Source organism: Platalea leucorodia, assembly GCF_965183815.1.
Source record: "Platalea leucorodia genome assembly, chromosome: 8".
NCBI classification, from domain to species: Eukaryota; Metazoa; Chordata; class Aves; order Pelecaniformes; family Threskiornithidae; genus Platalea; species Platalea leucorodia.
Genome location: NC_138830.1, coordinates 30,364,984 through 30,383,210, shown reverse-complemented (window position 1 = coordinate 30,383,210; position 18,227 = coordinate 30,364,984). Strand labels below are relative to the sequence as shown.

Below are 18,227 nucleotides of genomic sequence, written 5' to 3'. Positions count from 1 at the left end.
AAGCCCACTCCGCAAGCCTCGGTGCAAGAGCGTTGAGCTGAGCCCTCCATCCTGCCGGACGCTGGCCTCTTACCTTGAGCCTTTCGATTGCCTCTTCACTGCCTGGAGCAAACATGATGCGCTCGTGGAGGCTGGCGACAGAGGCGGCACGGCTGGACAAGGCCGACAGGGAGGAAGAGGGGCTGATCCCAGCGATGGCATTGGTCACTGTGGAGAGATTGTCATGGCGGTGACTCAGCTCTGCCCCTCTAGCATCATTATTGTTCTCAAAGTCGGACACATCTATCGGCAGGGAAGGAGGGATGGGCCAGGGAAAGACACACGGACAGGAAGAGAGAAAGAGATAGAGACAAGAAAAACTGTTGGGAAAAATAAAAGAGTGGCCAGGTGTGGCAAGAAGAAAGACAGGAATTACAAGGAAAGGCACAGGCGACAGCACAGCAGCACAGGCAGCAGCAGGGCAAGTGCAAGTGCATCTCTCCCCCAGTCCACGCAGCCCCCCAGGAACACAGGGCTGTTTTGGGAAGCAGCTGTGGGAATAGCCCTGGAGCCTTCCCGGGCACCCGGGGATGCTTTTTTGCAACACCAGATCCTGCAGCCATCAGGTCTGGGATCAACCATCCTCCCCAAGAGTGTGCCGCTGCCCCTGTCATCCTCCCCCACTGACACAGCCTGGGTGGTTTACCCTGCCCAGCTGCCCCAGATTAGCTGGATCTGGGGGCAGAGAATGAGAAGGGAAGGGGAGGAGAGGCAGTGGCCCTCTGCCCTACAAAAGGGTCGGGGAGGCGGAACAGGAGAAGCCGTGGGATCCCCTTGCTGGCAGACCCCAAGCACCTGGCCCACTGGAGCAGAGCCTGGGTCAAGCAGCCAAAGAGAGAACAAAGTGAGGGCAGGGTGACAACATGCCCGTAGCAGTGCTTGCCTGCCGGCACCCCAAGCGTCAGCTGCCACCGGACCCCGCGGTGAAGGGACCCAGGTATCAGAGATGCTCCTCCAGCCCCAAGAAGTCACAGGGGCTCAGTGCACTGTGCTAGAGGTGGGCAGGGCACAGGTTAGCGGGTGCAGCATTAGTCACCCATCTCCATCCGCCCGCGTCTGGGGAAGCCAAGCCAGAAGGGGTCAGGCCACGTCCCCATCTCCTCAGCGGGCTCGCCACAGCCTGGCTGCACTGCCTGGCCCAGGAGGGATGGGGCAATAGTGCATATCCACAGGCAAAAACCTCCTAGCCATCACCACACACACCTCCATCAGGGTGCCAGCCCGCCCAAGCACCGTGCCGGGCTCCAGTCCCCAGCGCCAGCAGAAGCAGCAGCAGCAGCAGCAGCGACAGGAAACATCATGACAGCATGGAGGAAGGAGTCCCCATGGGGATCGGGCCCTTGGCACAGCAAAGGGGGAGGACACTGGTCCCTCCGAGTGCTATCCCAAGCCCAGGTGCTAACCACAACTCTGCCACTGTCCCCTTTGCCAGCTCCCTGGGGATGGCCAGCCTGTGGGCAAGCACCTCTCCATCAGCTGGGGCCAGCTACGGGAGCCCTTCCCCATGCTGCACAGGTGCCCCTGGGCGCAGCCTACGCCTCCCAAAAGCTGTGAAGCAACAGAGAGTACCAGTGATGGGGAATACACACATTTGGATCCTCCCGCAGCAGGATGGGCTAAGAGAGAGAGAGAGGGCAGGGAGCCGGGGGTAAGACAGAGAGAACAAAACAAGAGTGGATTCATCTCAGTAGGATTTCCAACAGCACACAGAGGAGAGGCTACGGGTGGGCGCAGCCCCAGGAACATCTTCCTGGCACCTCTGCCAGGTGCGAGATGCTGAAGACGGGAGGTGGAGGAGGAGAAGGGGAGGTCTGCTGGGTGTAAAGCAGATCCTCCTGCTTAAGGGAGTGGGCTGGGGTTTGTGAACGCACGTGCAGGGGCTCGCCGGAGGTGTCCCAACCACGCTTCAGCAGCGTGATGCTGCCACATGGCCGGCAGAGCAGGATGCAGGGCAGCAGCAGGGACACCAGCCCTGCAGGCAGGGGGGACTCCAGCCAGCCTCTGCCTGGAGCCACTGCCAGAGAGCACTGGGTGGTACCTACTGTCAATGATGTCCCCAAGGCCCTGGGCGTAGAGAAGGTCACGCAGGCGTGCCACCTCATCCTTCAGCTCCCGGATGAGCTTGTTGTTGGGGTCCTCATTGATGACGGCATTGCAGCGGATCTGCTTGGCACGGTCGGCGTACCTAGGGAAGGGCAGAGCCCTGAGCAACAGTGGGGGGGGCAAACGCCCAGCTACTGGGCAAGCAGGAGTGCTGCCGAGCCCCTCCAGCAAGAGATCCTTCAGAGGATCCCAGCGCCAGGACAATACTTTGGCCTCTTGTCTGAGGTGGCAGGGTCCCCCCACAGCACCCCCCCAGCCAGGGTTGCAACAGAGGTGAGGAGAGCACGTGGCAGTGCCTGGGTTTCAGAGACCTCCCCTGCCCTTGCCTATTGTGAGGGGACGAGAGATCTTCTTCCTACCTGAGGGTGCTGAGGGTCTCATCGTAGTTGATGTCGGCAGGACTGAGCGCAGCAACCATGGCTGTCCTGGAGTTACCCCCTGCCCAGAGAGATACACTTGCATCAGGGAGATGCTGGTCCCCGTGCCAGCCGTCACCCTCCAATCGGCAGCTGTGCCCGCTGCCGAGCCCATACCTCCCACCCGTATCCTCACCCAGGTTCTCCCGCAGCAGCCAGGTCAGCACCGAGTCCCGGTAGGGGATGAAATCCGTCTTCTTCTTCTTTTTATTCTAGGGGATGGAGAGTAGAGGGAAGGGCTGTCAGGCTGCCAGCTCGCTTCAAAAGGGAGGTGACAGCCAGCCATGGGAACTCGGAGAAGGATGGCTCTGCCAGCCACCGCAATCTCAGGCAGCTCTGCTCAGCTCCACAGGTCCTGCCTGTGAAATGCCCTGCCTGGGCCAGACTGCGTGTTTAATGCTGGGTACCAAGAGCCACAGGGTGAGGAGGGTGATGAGGATGCTGAGGGCTCTGCCAGCCCCCAGAGAAGTGTGGCTTGAATCCAGCCAGAGCCTCACGCCCAAACCACCCTGCAACCCACTCCTACCCACCTGTGCTAAAAACCAACCCCCCCTTCCCCAGCCCAGCCAGGGCACCTACCTTGTTTGGCCCCGAATCCTGCAAAGAAAGTAGAGAGACGGTTTAAGTGAGCTGCACCCCGCCTCGGCACCCACCACAGCTCCCCATTCCCCAAGCAGAGAGCAGCAGGCACAGGTCCCCAGGGAGATGGCAGCCTCACCAGCCCAGCTCATCCCAGCCCTGGGGACAGCTTGGGATGTACCTGCCCATCCCTCAGAGCTGGGATCCTCCATCCCTCGGAGCTGGGATGCTCCACCCCTCGGAGCTGATCCCATCCCTGCTAAGCTGAGCCCATTCCCCTACAGTGCCACCGCTCATCTGCACTCTGGCTACCTACCATTTCAGCCAGGGCAGAGATGACTTTCCCCAGCGTGGTCAAGGACTTGTTGATGTTTGCTCCTTCCTGGTGGAGAGAGAAAAAGCCCAGATGCTCAGGCCCCATTTCAGAGCAGCGCTAAAGCCCGGTGCACCAAGAGGATGGGGAAGTCCCAGTACAGGGTGGGCAAAGAGCAGCTGGTCTTACTGGGTAACCAGCACCTCCCAGCTGGGACTCATGGACCTCAGTGGAACTGGCACTGGGCAGCTTTCAAACAAAACCCTGCCAAGGATTTTGGCAGCGTAGCGGGCAAGGAACCCGGCAAGGAAAGGAGATGTTACAGCTGGGGATGAGGGGGCAGGACGCAGCATCCCCGCCGGCAGAAGGGGACCTCACGCCAGCTCTTACCTTTAGTCTTGTGCCCTTCGCACCAGTGGAGTCGGCTCGCTCGCTCCCTGCCAGGTCCACCAAGCTTATTTTGCTGACCTGAAGACAGAGATGAGGCTGTCAGGCCCAGCAGGCACAGCAAACTGGGCCCTGGCACAGAGCTGAGGAGCGAGCAAAGACCTCTTGCAAGGTGACATTGCTCTGAAGGCAGAGGTGGGCTCTGTGGGGTCATCCTCACCGGGATTTGGCCAGGGGTAGGGCTAACATCCTTACAGGCAGAGCTGGAGGGCACCAACTGCCAAATATCCTGTCTAGGGACCGGTCCCTCGAGGGACTGTGAGCCCAGCATGTGCCTTGGACTTATTGCCATCCTGTTTCAACCCTCCATCAGGCCGCAACAGCTTGTCCCAAGTGCTGTCGATAGCACATGAAGCCCTTCCCGGGTCCATGTGCGTTCCCCCAAGTTGCCCAGGCTCTGCTCTTACCTTCTCAGTGGTGATGTCCGTCTCAGCATCATGCCGCTTCTGCGTGAAGATGATGTTGAACACAGCGTGGGAGCGGCTGCTGGTCTCATTCATGTTGGTGGCAGCCACTGTGCTGCAGGGAGAGTAGGACAGGGAGGTATGACACTCTGCAGGTGACACTGGAGCAGCTGATGCTGTGGCCAGGGTTCATTTCAGGACAGGGTACATGATGGGAAGGCAAGTTTGGAGGACAGGAGAGGACTCTGGGAGGAGACGTACAAGAGTCCAGGCTTTCTCCTGCTGGCTCCAGGGCGTTTTGAGAGCAGGAAGGAGGTAAGGTGAAAATAACTGGGGGGTACCCAATGCTCAGACAGGAGGGGACTGCCACCTCCAGAGCAGCCAGACCAGCAAAGTAAGGAAGTTAAGCAGGACCTTCTGGAGATGTCTTCAAGCTCTCCAAATCCTGGCCATCTCCTGCTCCCCCAACTCACCGGGCCTTGTTCCCAGAGTCCATGAGGTCCTGGATGTCGTTGTAGGAGGTCACGGCCAGCTTGGAAAGGTCCTCAACATATGGGCCCATAAGGGGATGCTCCCTCACCCGCAGGTTCCCCTTGTTCTTGGGGTTCAGGAGGTCCCTCACGCGTTCGCAGTATATCTCCATGTAGCTCACCTAGAGCAGAGGGCAAGGGCAGGGCTAGCGGCCAGCAGGATGTGGACACTCAGCATGTAGGCAGAATTAGGCCCTGCCCACCCACCCCACACCCAGGGACAGGACACCCCCAAAGAGAGGTCTGCACACTGGCATGGCTTGCAGAGCCGGATAGGTGGCTGGACCCAGATTAGGCAGGCAATGGGGTGCCTACCTCCACGGAGTAGGACATGTTGTCATTCGTTGTGTCGTTGATGCGGGAGAAGAGGTCCTCACATAGCTGTGGAGAGAAGAGCCAGGCTGCTCAGCCCCCCACCAGCAGGATGCTCCTGCCCGGGGCACCCAGGCCACAGGGATTTCTACCTTCTCACCCCAAAAACCAGAGCCCCTGAGTGCTGGGACGGCTTCTGGGGAGCTGGCAGAACACCCCCCCCCCCCGCTGACATAGGGGGCTCAGCATCCCCAGAGCCCCCCTGGCACTCTGCTGGGCCAGCACACAGCAGCTCTCAGGCAAGCATTGCCAGTGGGGTCTCAGCACTTGGACTACTGCTGCTCACGAACACCAGCCCCATGTGGCCAGACCGTAATTCATCCAGTCTCAGAGGAGTCCAGCGTGACACTCCTTGTCGCCCTGCCCTCTGGCGGAGCCGTGCCAGCTCACTGCCGCAGCAGGGCTGTGGCAGACCTTGGCAAAGCCTGGCCCTGCTCCCGCCCGGCTCCCCTCTTCCCTCCCCACTCCACTTTTCCTTCAAGTATCCTGCTGGGACCAGGGCAACAGGCAGCTTTTCACCAGGGAGTACCTGCGGGATGATGCCTTGCTGATCCTTCTCCTGCTTCCCCATCATGGTGTAGGACTTTCCAGCACCCGTCTGCCCGTAGGCAAAGATGCAGACGTTATAGCCTTCAAAGGCGTGTTGCAACATCTCCTCGCCGATGTCCCGGTACACTTGCTTCTGAGATGCATAGTTGATGTCTGCGGGCTGCAGATAGGAGGCGGACAAGGAGAAATTTGGCAAGGAGGTCCTCCTGCCTCTTCCCAGGCCAGCCCAGTGCTCCACACAGGCTCAGGCCTCCTGCCACTTACCGTGGTGTGGGACCAGTAGGAATAGTCAAAACTGAAGCTTTTTGGTGTCTCTTTGGGCTGCTTCGGGTTCAGGATAGCTAGGGGTAAACAGATGGGAACATGAGGCCACCCAGCCACCCGTGGTACCCCTGCCACCCACATCCCGCTCATGAGGGGAGAAAGGTGATGGGGTTCAGTCTGAATCAGTCCTGGAAAGCAGGACTGGGACCCTCCAGCTCTGCAGATGGGTCCAGAGCCCCCTAGACCCCAACAGAGTGGGTGAGTGCCACAGCTGGCAGAGCCTGCACCAGCCCAGGGAGCAGGGCAGAGCCTTGCCCAAACATCCTGCTCAGCACGGTGTGGGGGAAATGGCTCCTTCCCTCAGGCTCCTTCCTTCTTTGGCACCTGCCCATGGGAGCCTGGCACCGGCACAGGAGGATCACAGCCTTCCTTCACCCCACAGCTTCGGGGGCCATGCCCAAAGTTACATGCGTTCGGACTATGGGGTCAGAGCAGCCGCAGCCCCATCAGGGCTCCCCCAGGCCTCCTCTGGCTCCTGCCTCTCCTTCCCTGCCCTTTCTTTTGCATACCCAGCCCCAGCAGGGTGATTAATGCCTCGTGTCACACCGCCAGCGGAAACAAGAGCCTGCTTTTTCCCATCCCCTAGTGAAAAGGACGTTGCCATGGAAATTGGAGACTGCATCACTTCTCTTGCCTGCTCGACACTTCCCTCTCCCCCGCCCCCCCGTAGAGCGTTTACGACAGGTTTTTTTCTGAAACAACAGATGCGTCAGAAGAAACCCAAACCAGCGGGGTAATCACGAGATCCAGCCATCAGCCATGTTAGGTGACATTGAAATGACCTTGCGGGCCAGCGCAGCACAGCTCCCATGCCTGCAGCTCCCAGCTGCTCCCTGCCACCACGGGAGACGAGGAGGACATATGGCACCAAAGGCCGATGGAACTCCCTCCATCGCAGCCCCAACCTGCCCTGCTCTGGGGCCGGCGCTCAGCCAGGGCTTGTTCGGGATTCAAGCTGGGACCTTCCCAAGCAGCCCCAAGAATGGTGCAGCCCTCTCCCCATGGAGTCAGATGCCCTGGTGCATGGCGTTACAGATATGGATGCTTTCTGCTCCAAATTCCTCCTCCATTGCTATGACAGATTCTATCCCAGGGAGGGATCCACCACTTCTGGCCTGAGACCCATCCATCCCTGCCCCCAAAGGCAGTGAGGCAGGCAGGTGGGGTCAGGATCCAGCCCCAATCGCGAAACCACAGCACAGTGCTGCTTGGATGCCCCTCTCTGTGGGCAGGAGCCCAACTCCAGCACCAAAGAGGGGCGAGGCACTGGCTCCCTGCCTGCCTGCCCACCGGAGGCAGCGTGACTCAGATGCTCCAGATGCCTCCTGCATCCTGGCAGACTAATTACCAAAACCAGAGTGGTTCTCTCAGGAGGAAAGGCTGGGAATTGACATCCCCATAGCAACTGCCCATCCCACAGCTGCGAAGGGGAACTTGGAGGTCCTTGCTGAGATCCAGACCGAAACAGCACCAGGCCTTTCTGGGCAGCATGGGCAGCCACGGGGGCTGCCCATCCCTGCCAGTGCCTCGTTAGTGTGTTGAGGGCGTGTCAGTGGCCATTGCAAAGAGAAACAGGTGCAGAGGCCACGCAAGAAGTCGGGTGGAGCATCTCCAATGGCTCCTGGACTTCACCTGGCAGCTCTGTCATGCCACCCAGCCCCCCAACTCTCAGCTCAGGGCTGCCTCTGCCATGCGGAGGTGACCCTTGCTGGAGCGAACAGGAGCATCACCTCCCAAAAAATGAGTCCAACAGGTGCAAAAGCAGAAGCGGGCAGGATGGGGCCACACAAGGCAGCTGTTCTGCAACCCAGTGCCAGCCCACACTGGGCACGGGGTGGAGGAGCAGCTGGGGATGGCACCGAGCAGCTCTGGGCATCCCAGCTGCAGCCACCCAGCTGGCCCAGCAGGCCAGAGACCGAGACATGGCAGAGAAGGGAGCACATGGAGAGCAGTGGGTCTCCTGTCCCTGAGCTGAAATGCTGTCCCCATGACCCTTTCATTCCCGTTTATTTGCCCCCACGTGGCTGGATGACACTGGTCAGTTTTTTCCTCTCCTGTGACCAGGCATCCCAGGGCTTTTGCAAAGCTGCTGCAAAAAGACTCATACTCTGGCCAAAATGGATTAATAAGGGGTGGGGGGGCATGGAGACAGACATACAGACAAGAGAAGAAGGAGGAAAACATCTGGAGATGATCCTCATCTTCGCCCTGAAGAGACAGCAGCATGGCAGAGTGTAGCAAGCGGGCAAGTACCAAGCAGGATAAAACCCAAGACCCACAGGAGAGAAAACAATTGCCGTATTTTAAAGCCCATGGAGGCACAGCTCTGGCCACAGAATATTAACGGCCTTGCAGGATGAAAGCCAGGGTCCCTTCCTCACCATCCTGGCGGGAGCTGCCAGGAGAGGGGCCCGGGTGCTGGTGCCCGGACCGGTCCCTGCGGCCGCGCGGAGAGGGGGGACGCCAGGGGAACAAAGCGGCAGTGTTGGCAGCAGACAGGCAGCCGCAGCACAGCAAGCCAAGCGGGCAGCAGCTGTAAGTTTGGGGGGAAAAGGACGGCAGGGAAGAGCTGACCCCTTCCCGCCCCGGCCCCTGGCCCCTTCTGCCCCCCACGGGGCTTAATGAATTAGGCAGAAGAACAATCTCCCCCGCCCTGGAACGTGCAGGGGTCTCTGCAAATAATCCTGGGAAGGGGGAAACTTGCTGTTATCCCCCCAAACACATTTATTTTTGACTTCTCTGCGATGAGCCAGGGGGCCGAGACAGTCCCGCTCTGCGGGGGGCCAGCCGGCACTGCCGGCATACCCCCGCCTCCCCCAGCCGGCAGGAGAAGCAGGAAGCAGAGCCCCTGCCTGGCGCCTGTCCCGCAGCGCCCCAGCCGAGGGGATTAGCCGACGGTTTGTCCACTCACAGAGAAAAACCCCGCTGTCAGCAAAGGGCTGGCTGGGGCGCTGCCTTTGGCCCTGCCGGCCTCCCCGGCGTGGGCAGGGGGACGAGGGGTGTGGGGCATGGCCTGGGGCGGATGCAGACAGCAGGGCTGGGGGCAGCAGGATGGGCACTGGCAGATCGCTCTGAGGAAACACAGCCGCGGCGGAGGTGGGGGATGCTCGATGCTTTTGACTGGGCCTGCGGCATGGCAGGTCCCCCCCACCCGTCAGGGCCAGAAGGGATGTCTCCCCTGCCTGAACCCAGGTCCGGGCACATGTGCAGCTCCTGCTAGGCCAGAAAGGCCTCCTTGCTGTGGGGGGAGCAGCTCCGCACCCCAGGCAGACAAAGCATCAATGCGCAACCTGGCAGGGAGAGCCACCCCGGGACGCCATAGACCAGCAGACGCTGCCCCACGGACCGCCCCATTCCTGCTCCCCAGGCCTAGGGTGAGCGGGGGACCCGACGGGCTCACAGAGCCGAGCCGCCCCGCACCCTTGTGTGCCCTCCTCTCCCTCCTGCCAGGGTTGTCACGGCAGCCCGACAGCACTCCTCACGTGGGTGGCTGGCACCGGTGTTTCACCCACCGCTGCTGGTGACGCAGGAAGCCCTGGGCAGGCAGGCAGGCAGGGAGGGAGTTATTTTAGACACTGTCCCATCTGGAGGCTTCCAGAACTAAAGAGGAAGGATTCGGCTGCCTCTCCCACCCCGTACTTCCAGCAGCTGTTATGTAAAGAGGGGCGAATGCCAGATGGGCTCCTAACAGGACAGTTGGCCCCTAGCCCCCACGCTACATCCCTCTTCCCCGAGCACACGGTTCCCTCAGCAAACCCCACTCCCACCCCTCCATCCTGCTGGTGTCACAGCTCCAAGCCTCGCTGAAGCAGGGATGGGTCCCAGCACGCCACGGTGCACGGTACCCAGCCAGGCAGTTCTGTCGGGAGCCTCTCGTCGGCCCATTTTGACTTTAACTTTGCACAGCTTCCGCATTTTGACAGGCAACCGTGGGCTGGGCACCCTCAGCCCCACATTCACGCACTGGCATTTCCAGGCTCTTCCGATTCTTCCTCCCCCTTCACCTGCCAGGGGATGCTGCCCCATTCAGTACCACCGAAACCCGAGGGCTCGGTACCACGTAGATCCCGCCGCCGCCATTTCAACAGCGGGACTGCATTTCCATGTGGGAAAGGTGACATCCCCCCCATTCCTTCCTCCAAACGATGCCAGGTGCTACAGGCATCCACATCAAAGATCCCAGCAGCCCAGTGCTCGCCGCTGCAGCTGGACCACGTGTGCTTCTCCCCAGGCAGCACCCAAAGCCTTCCCAAGCCCCTCTGCCCCTGACGCCAGCACTCACTGGTGGTGCTTCCTGACATCTGGATAATACATTTAGATTCCCGGCTCATCTCCCGGGAGTTGAAGGGCCGGACACGCACCGCCACCTTCACAGATGCTCCCGCCATTGTGCCGGCTGGAGGTGGGTCCTGCTAGCAGTGAGCAGTGGCTGTCCTGCAAGGAGGGAAGAAAAGGGAGTTAGGAAAGCTCGCATCCCAATCCCCATCTCACAGCCGTGCTGGAAAAATGAACAGAGAGCCTGTGCAACAAAACCTCCCAGGACCGCTGGTTTGCCTCTGCCCAAAAGATGATATTTTGTTTCATCCCTCAATCTGCCTGCATTTTGCCTCTCCCACCTCCCCCTTTTATCTCGGGTCAGGACCCCCTGCTCAGTCCCAAGGGACATCCCTGCCCTTACCCTGGGGCAGCACCCAGGGCCTCCATCACCCTGCGACATCACTTGGTGGGTGCCCACAGCAGGGGACAGGGCCACATAGGCACCATCAGCATGACCCCAAGGAGCAGTTTTTCCATCCTGGGGTGCCAACAACACTGAGCAGGTAGTTCCTTACTTGCAAGCAAGTCCACAACCCCCTGCCCATCACCTGAGCTTCCTGCCTCTGCTCCAGCCCCAGCAGAGCAGGGACTGGGCAGCAGGACCAGTTGGAGGGGGGGAGGAAAATGATGGCATTCCTGTCGAGAAAGGAGGCAGCTGTTGAACACAACTGCTGGTATTTGCCTCTCATTCAGCTCCCAGCAAAAGCAGAAACGCGGCGTCAGCAGGAACAGCACCAGCCAGCAAGCCAGTGGCAATCGCACTGAGCTGAAGCTCCCAGGTCACAGTAATTTTTCCACTCTTTTTGCTAATAAATTATTAATTACAAACCTCACAAGATGGAACGAACCACTCGCTAACATGTCCCAGAGCAGCCACTCATCCCAGCATTGGTGTTCAGGCTCTCTGCAGCCAGTCCCACCTTTCTTGAACCCCAGTTAAGCCACACTAGCGTTGGCCAGCAAAGGATGCTGGGGTCCTTCCCTTGACCACCAGGTCCTTCAGGATCAGCCCTGGAAAAATCCATTCCTGCCTTCTAACATCCATACCCTCTCCTGCACATCCCCTGCTCCCTGGGTCCCCATGCTGAGCCTACCAGCAGAAGAGGAGCTCAGCACCCCACAGCACAGGCAGGCACCAGCTCCTCCGGCATCCCTGCCTGTGGAATTCCTGCCTGCAGGACTCCTGCAAGGATGTTTGCAAATGCACTGGGGCATTTTGAGCCTGGTCTTTGCCAGTGGGATGCTTGCTCTGGGATGAAGGAGGGCAATGGCACAGCTCTGGTTACACAGACCATGACCCAAAGGAAGTGGAGCAGAAACGACGGGTCCTCAACACGAGATGGGTTTTCCCATGGTGGAAATGAATTTGTGGAAAAGGAGGGGAAAAAAAAGAAGAAAAAAATAAATACACAGAATGGGAGTGTTCCAAGAGAAGGGGATGGCTTTAAAACTAACTGAGGTTTGACAGCTCCAGTTTAATTCCAAAGGGGGTGGAAGGAAAACCAATGTATGCTCTGCCCAAAGGCAGGTATATTCATGGCGCAGTGGAAAAATTTGCAGCCAGAAAGTATTCTAAGCTCGGCACTGTCTTTCAAAAATGCTTCACCTGTTTTAAAAGCAAGCCTGCATCCCCGATAGCAGGAGGAGGACAAATCTTCTCCCATTAGAGTTCCCAAACCCTCCTCTCACCGCTCCACTGGGACAGCTCTGGAGCTCCCACTGCACTCAGCCAGCAATCGCACCCTTAAATCCCACCAGCTCCAAAGTGCAAGCATTTGGTCTCAGGCTTTCTTGAGCATGGATTATTTTAAGTGGGTGTTTAAGACCACTGAGTCCCTGCAGCAGCGAGTGGGCTGCCGCATACCAATGGGCCTCTGCCTTCCCCACTCTGCTGTTTTCTCAGATGGGGGAGAAAGGAAAAATTAAACAGGACTCCTTGCCAAGGGGGAATGAAAAAGTTGGTTTTCCCATGAAAATATGGGATATATTTGGATGGGATATGGGATGAAAATATATGAAAATATGGGATATATTCCTGGGTAGAAGGGCTGTGTCCTCACAAGGCCATCAGCTCAAGCTGCTCCACCCTGTGGCACCGCTGGCGCTCAGGGACAATGGATCCGTTGCTGGGCTAAACCCCACACAGCACCCAACAACTGCCTGTGTCAAACGCTTCCCTCTCCTCCTCCACAGCTGGGACAGCTTTCTTCCCCCCACTTTGCAGTCTCTCCAGCTCCCAGGGCTGCGAAAAGGAGGGTCAGGTCCCCAGGCTCCAACCTTGTGGCACAGCCCTCAGCAAGAGCCACCAGCACTGGAACAGCACACCCATCAGCAACCTCACCAGCCCTGGGACCGACTGCTGCCCACAGCTTCAGACCCTGCTCTCATTCCCTCCCACCCCTGTTCCCATCACAGCCCCCTCCAGCCCTACCACTTCCCACGAAGAAACTCTGGTTTCTCTTTCGTCCCGGTTTTCGGGGCATCTCATCTTGCTGCATGCCCTCCATTGGTGGCTGCTTGCCCTCCTCTGCCAGGAGTGCCCGCTCAGCCCCACACCAGTAACCCCCCAGCCCACCCTCACTGGCCATGAGAAGCCCCCTCCTTGCCAGCAGAACCTTCCCTCCCTCCCTGCCATCCTGATGCCCACATCCCAGTGTATTCCCAGCAAGCCATCTGGCTCGCCTAGCCCAGCAGCGCAGGCTCCTCTCCTTGCTGGTATTCCCTGCTGCAGAGCTGCAAGCTCAGCTCCATTTTTTGTCTCTATCCATTTCCTTCAGCTTCCTTGGTCAGCAACACACCGCTTCCCTCCTGCTCCTCTGCAGCTCTCTAGTCCCATCTCTGCCACAGCGGCACAAGGACCCCAGGCAGCACTGTGCCCCCTTGGGGAGCGCTGGCAGCCCCCTGCCCAGCTCCTTCCTGAGCCTCCTCTTTTTCCCCTGACTCTTATTTTCCCGGCTCAGCCGCGGGGAGGAATTCAGCCTGCAGCCACTGGCCACAGGCGCTCAGCATCCCGCAGAGAGGGGACAAACTGCAGCAGGCAGGCTGTGAACGGGAAGGGCAGAGGCAGGCAGCCGCTCCCAGGGCGTGCAGGTGGCTCGAGCCCAGCCAGCTTGCTCTGCCTGGGGACAGTCAGCCACCGCCTGCTTAATCCGCCATCGAGAGAAATTCAATAAGCTGCTCTCAGCCTTTCACTGGGAGCGGGCCAGCACCATGGCCCTGCTCCCTCCCCGCCTCCTCCCAGGGCCACCCCACACACAAGGGAGACAGCAGAGGAGGACAGCAGAGTCCCCGGGGCCATGGTGCCAGGGGGCACATCCAAACCTGGCTCCCAACTCTGCAGGGCATCTCTTCCCTCCCATTCCGTGCAGCGTGCTGCATTCTGCCCATCCTTACTGGCACACCTGACAGCTGCTGGTGATGAGCAGAAGGCCTAGAGAGCAACGATTAACTGGATCAGCTAAAATTAATTGGGCAGAGATTAGCTAAAGAGAGCTCTCTTAAGTCCAAGGGCTACTGCCGAGAGGTGACCAGTGGGACGGGGAGCATTGTCCCCAAGCGCCACCTGCAGCGAACTCTTCCCCTAAGGTTGCTGCAGGGACATGCTGTGATGTCTGTCCCCTGGGTGCTACAGGACACTGGGGTTCGAGCGATGCTAATGCTGGTCAGCACAGCCAGGATGCCCCATTCCTTGTGCCTAGCACGGGGCCACAGGTAGCTCTGGCAGATGAAGAGCTGCCCGTGCCAAGGGAAATCCAAGGCGAGTTTCTCCTTTTGTCTGCGTGCATCCCCACGTCACCTCGGTGGCGAGGGCAGACGCCCTGTCTGGCTGCACCTACCGAGCCACAGTGCTCTCAGCTGCCGATGGGCTTTGTTTTAATGAGCCCTCCCCCTGCACCCCTCATTGGGGCCCCTCAGCTTTGTCTGGCACTGTGGGACCCTGCCCTCCCTCTGGGGACGACGGGGACAGTGGGGGACCCTGGGGGCAGCTGGCCCGGATGACACAGCACCACCGGCACCTGCCAGCCAAGCCCAGCAGCGGCTCCCCACTTGCCTTCTGCCCCATGCAGGGTAAGGGGCCGTGATGGTGCAGTTTTCCCCAGAGCAGCACCCGCAGGCGGGGAAGCAGCTCAGAGGACAGCCCAGGGCAGGGGCAGTTGTCCCCCGATCCCCAGCTGAAATCCAGCCCCCCGCTTCCCTGGTGCCATCATGGGCACGCTGCCCTGTGCCTCCTCGCCTCCTGCCCACCCCAATGGAGGACATGGTTTTGGCGCAGTGTTTGCAGGTCCCTGAGAATACAATACAGATTAAATTTGCAGGTAGCAAATTTAAGGCTGCGGATGAGGCAGTTTGCTTGCCGCTGCCGCTGGGCAGCTCACTATCTCTGCTGCAGAGGCGAGTCACCTTGCATTCAGTTGCCCATTCCCTCCATCCTCTCTTCTGCACGCTAAAACCCGCAGCAGGGAAAAGCTGCATGGAAAAGGCAGTGAGCTCAGCGGGTTACCAGCATGGCTGGGCACGGAGAGGGGTGGTCAGCCAGGGATGGGAAGGGAACACCAGGTCCGACATCCCCCAGGGTTTGCGGGCTCCAGGTCTGGCCACACGCAGGGAGGCAGAGGGGTGGTGGCAGCATCTGTGCCAGTACCAGCTGCCACCTCCCAGACAAAATGGAGGTCAGAAGCAGCATGGGAGATGGCAGAGCCCACCACACCCATGGCTGTACTCCCGGGGCATCTGCCACCACCCCCACGCATGCCACCAAGGCCACCTGCCAAGGGGCTGCTCTAGGCACTGGGGTGTGGAAGGATGGCTATGGGGTGGCAGGGGAGAAGCTCGGCTTGTTCCTTGTGCTCCCTGAGCCCCACAGCCGAGGTGTGGGATCTGAGCAGGCAGGAGACCCCAGCACACAGGGGGTCTGCAGGGTCCAGGGATGGGGACGCTGACCCATGGGGCAGGAGGAGGAAGAGGCAGAGGAGGAAGACAATGGGACAGGTGCAGGACTGCTCCCTGGGTTCCAGGGTGGCCAAGAGCAGGGCTCTGCACCAGCCCCTCAGCCCGGGGTCCACCCCCTCCTCCAGCCAGAAGCCATCAGCGTTGGCCTGCAGTGACATGGCAGCCCTTACACAGCTGCCCCCCAGCGCAAGGTCAGCAGCAGCAGCTCGTCCTTGTGGGCCAAGCAAGAGCCTCGGCTTTGCAGCACCTTGGCAAGCCACCCCTACAGGCAAGAGCCCCAGTCGGGGCACCCACTGCTCCCTCCAGCACCGTCATTGACTCTGAAGCGGAATGACGATGGCGCAAGATGGCTCAGCATCATGGCCAGAGCCACTTGCCGCAGAGGGGAGAGCAGAGGCGGCTCAGGGGTGAAAAGGCGTCCGTGTACCCCCTCCCACGGGCTGCGGGGACAACATCCTCCCCCTCCCCACCTCAGGCTGGTGCCAGGGCCGCAGAGGCGTTGCCCCGTCCCCGGGAATGCCGCCCCCGGTGGGATCCTTCTGGAAGCAGGGGCGTCACCCGCCGGCTGCCGCGCAGGGGACCCGCGGGCAGCCCTCGCCCGGCCTCCCTCCCCCGCACTTCGGGGGGCCCCGCAAAATGGCCGCCGGCCGCAGCCCCCCGCCGCACCGGGAGGGCGCGTCCCGCTCGCCCCGCCACGCCTGGTCCCCGCCGGTGCCGAGAGGGGCGGCATCGCCATCCCCGCTTGGCCAGGGCCCGGTGACCGCGGCGGGGCTGCTCCGTCCCGCACGGTGCCGCCCGCCCCTACCTGTGCCCGTGCCCGTGCCCGTGCCCGTGCCCGTGCCCGTGCCCGGTTCGGCGGGGCGGGGCGCAGCGCTCAGCCGCGGGCGGGGGGCGCCGGCATGAGGCCGGGCCGAGCCGTGCCGTGCGATGCGTTGCCGGTGCCGATGCCGGTGCCGATGCCGGTGCGGGTGGCGGCAACCCCGCCCTTGCGGTCCCCGCCTGCCCCGCCCCGCCCCGCGCGCTGGTTGGCCGCCGCCGCCCGGGAGAAGGGGCGGGGGACGGAACCGGGAGGGCGCGAGCCGGGGATGGAGCGGTGACGTCAGCGCATCCCCCCCACCCCCGGGCCGCGCTGCGGAACCGCCGCAAGGGCGCGGGGAGGGGCGGGGCCCCCCGCGTCACCCGGCAACCGTCGCCCGGCAACTGCCCCTCCCCAACCCCGGCTCTCCCGGGCGCGGTACCCCGGCCCCGTCGGCCCCCTGCCCCCGGGTGAGCTGCCCCCTCCAGGGCTTCCTGCCGGCCCCAGACCCCCTCTCCGGCCCCGGCCCTGGCCCCCAGCCCCCGGCGGCCCCGGCTGTCAGCATCCCCCCCTGGTGCAGAGCTCCTTCGCCCCTCCGGCCTGATGCAGTCCCCGCCCCGCAGCCCCTGGGGTGGTACGGCCGGCTCCCTGTCCATCTGCGCTGGGGAATTTAGACCCAGCGCGGAAAGAAGATTATACCTTTGCCGCCAGCTGTTTCCAGCAGTGCATCCTCCCTCACCCCTCCACGCCAACCGCCAAGCCACATGGCCCCTCCCTGTCCAGCCTTTCCCCAAGTCTCCCTAGAGGACAGGCAGCAGAGAGGTCTCCATCCACCCACCCACAGCAGTGGTGGTGGGTCTCCAGCGAGTCTCTCCTGCCAGTGTTTTAAGGACTGAGCATTTCAGTGATGCTGTGAGCATCCAGCAGTAATCTTTGTGGCAGGAAGTCCCATCAGCCAGAGGAGCACGTGGCTGGGGCACAGGATGAGGGGCTGGCTCAGGACCTCTCAGGACATCAAGACTTCTGGTCCTCACTTCAGTAGATTATGACCGGGCAGCAGTCCCCCAGCTAACAGTGGTTTCCATCATCCATGCAGTGTCGGGCACGCTGGCTCCCAGCTCCTCTCAGAGACCAGCATCCGGCTGCCCGGGCAGAAGTGCTCTTGCCTGGCACCTTGCCAGCCCCACGCACCTGCCCCAAATGCCTTCAGCACCAGCCAGCAGTGCCAGCTCTGCCAGGGGGTGGCTTTCCACCTCATAACCGTCATCCCCAGCCCAAAGCTTTGCTCACTGAGTGGCTCCTCTGGCCAGGGACCCACTCCTGGACCTGCCAGGAGCCAGCAGCGGGCAGCTTGTTTGTGTTTCAGAGTATGGATGGCAAAGAATGTGCCGGAGGATGGGCAAGATACAATGGACTGTGGGCACACATGGTAGGTGACAGGCACAGCATATTGAACAGGCATGCATGGCCTGTGGCATCATCAGGACACACTGTGATGCCCGCAAGCCAGGCTGAGCCCACAGAGCACAGCTCGCTGCAGTAGGGACTGCAGCCATGTCCCACCCCATGGCTCTGCCCTCGTGCAGGCCATGCCAATGGCCACCCTCCTCCAGGTGTCCGTCACTCAGCCAGGCATACTTCTGCAAGGCAGGTCCTTGGTCAGGGAGACCTGGCCAACAGAGCTTTGTGCTGCTGGAGGAGTTGTGACCATGGTAGCTGTGCCGGGCCAGTCCCAGCACAACCATCACATGGCACAGGACCTGCGTGGCCAGGACCAGGAATCCCACCTGCTGGGATGGTGTTGGGAACCATCAACTATGGTGTCCCAGGGGCCATGGGGACAGGGTCTGTGTGGGTGCTTGCCAGACCCAGAGGCTGGCATGCCTGGGGACCACCCCCCCACCCCCCACCCCCCCCAGCACTAGCAAGGGGGGAACACCCAAAATGAGGTGGCTGAGACAGCAGAGCTGGTGCTGGTGGCACATTAACCAGATAAGGAGGAGGCCAGGGCAGAGTCCAGGCCAGTGGAGGGGGGTACCGAGCCCTGGGGTCAATGTCCACAGGCACACTGGACACTGCTGGGACAGG

General features: G+C 61.0%; 1 protein-coding gene across 18 annotated transcripts in view; it reads right to left on the bottom strand.

Moving 5' to 3' along the window:
- Positions 1–10,464, bottom strand: part of KIF1A (kinesin family member 1A) — a gene marked incomplete at both ends in the record, with an annotated part of 34,692 nt that extends 24,228 nt beyond the window's left edge. For 8 of the 18 annotated variants that reach the window (XM_082320982.1, XM_082320983.1, XM_082320984.1 and 5 more), the window contains 13 exons: positions 74–207; positions 2,082–2,224; positions 2,502–2,580; positions 2,695–2,770; positions 3,138–3,155; positions 3,454–3,519; positions 3,841–3,918; positions 4,305–4,416; positions 4,775–4,953; positions 5,147–5,212; positions 5,733–5,912; positions 6,017–6,093; positions 10,359–10,464. In XM_082320982.1, the coding sequence (XP_082177108.1) occupies positions 74–207; positions 2,082–2,224; positions 2,502–2,580; positions 2,695–2,770; positions 3,138–3,155; positions 3,454–3,519; positions 3,841–3,918; positions 4,305–4,416; positions 4,775–4,953; positions 5,147–5,212; positions 5,733–5,912; positions 6,017–6,093; positions 10,359–10,464 (1,314 nt within the window). Of the gene's footprint in view, positions 1–73; positions 283–2,054; positions 2,225–2,501; positions 2,581–2,694; positions 2,771–3,137; positions 3,156–3,453; positions 3,520–3,840; positions 3,919–4,304; positions 4,417–4,774; positions 4,954–5,146; positions 5,213–5,732; positions 5,913–6,016; positions 6,094–10,358 lie in introns of all 18 variants that reach the window. The other 10 variants (XM_082320971.1, XM_082320985.1, XM_082320986.1 and 7 more) reach the window with 3 other exon arrangements.
- Between the last annotated feature and the right edge of the window lie 7,763 nt (positions 10,465–18,227).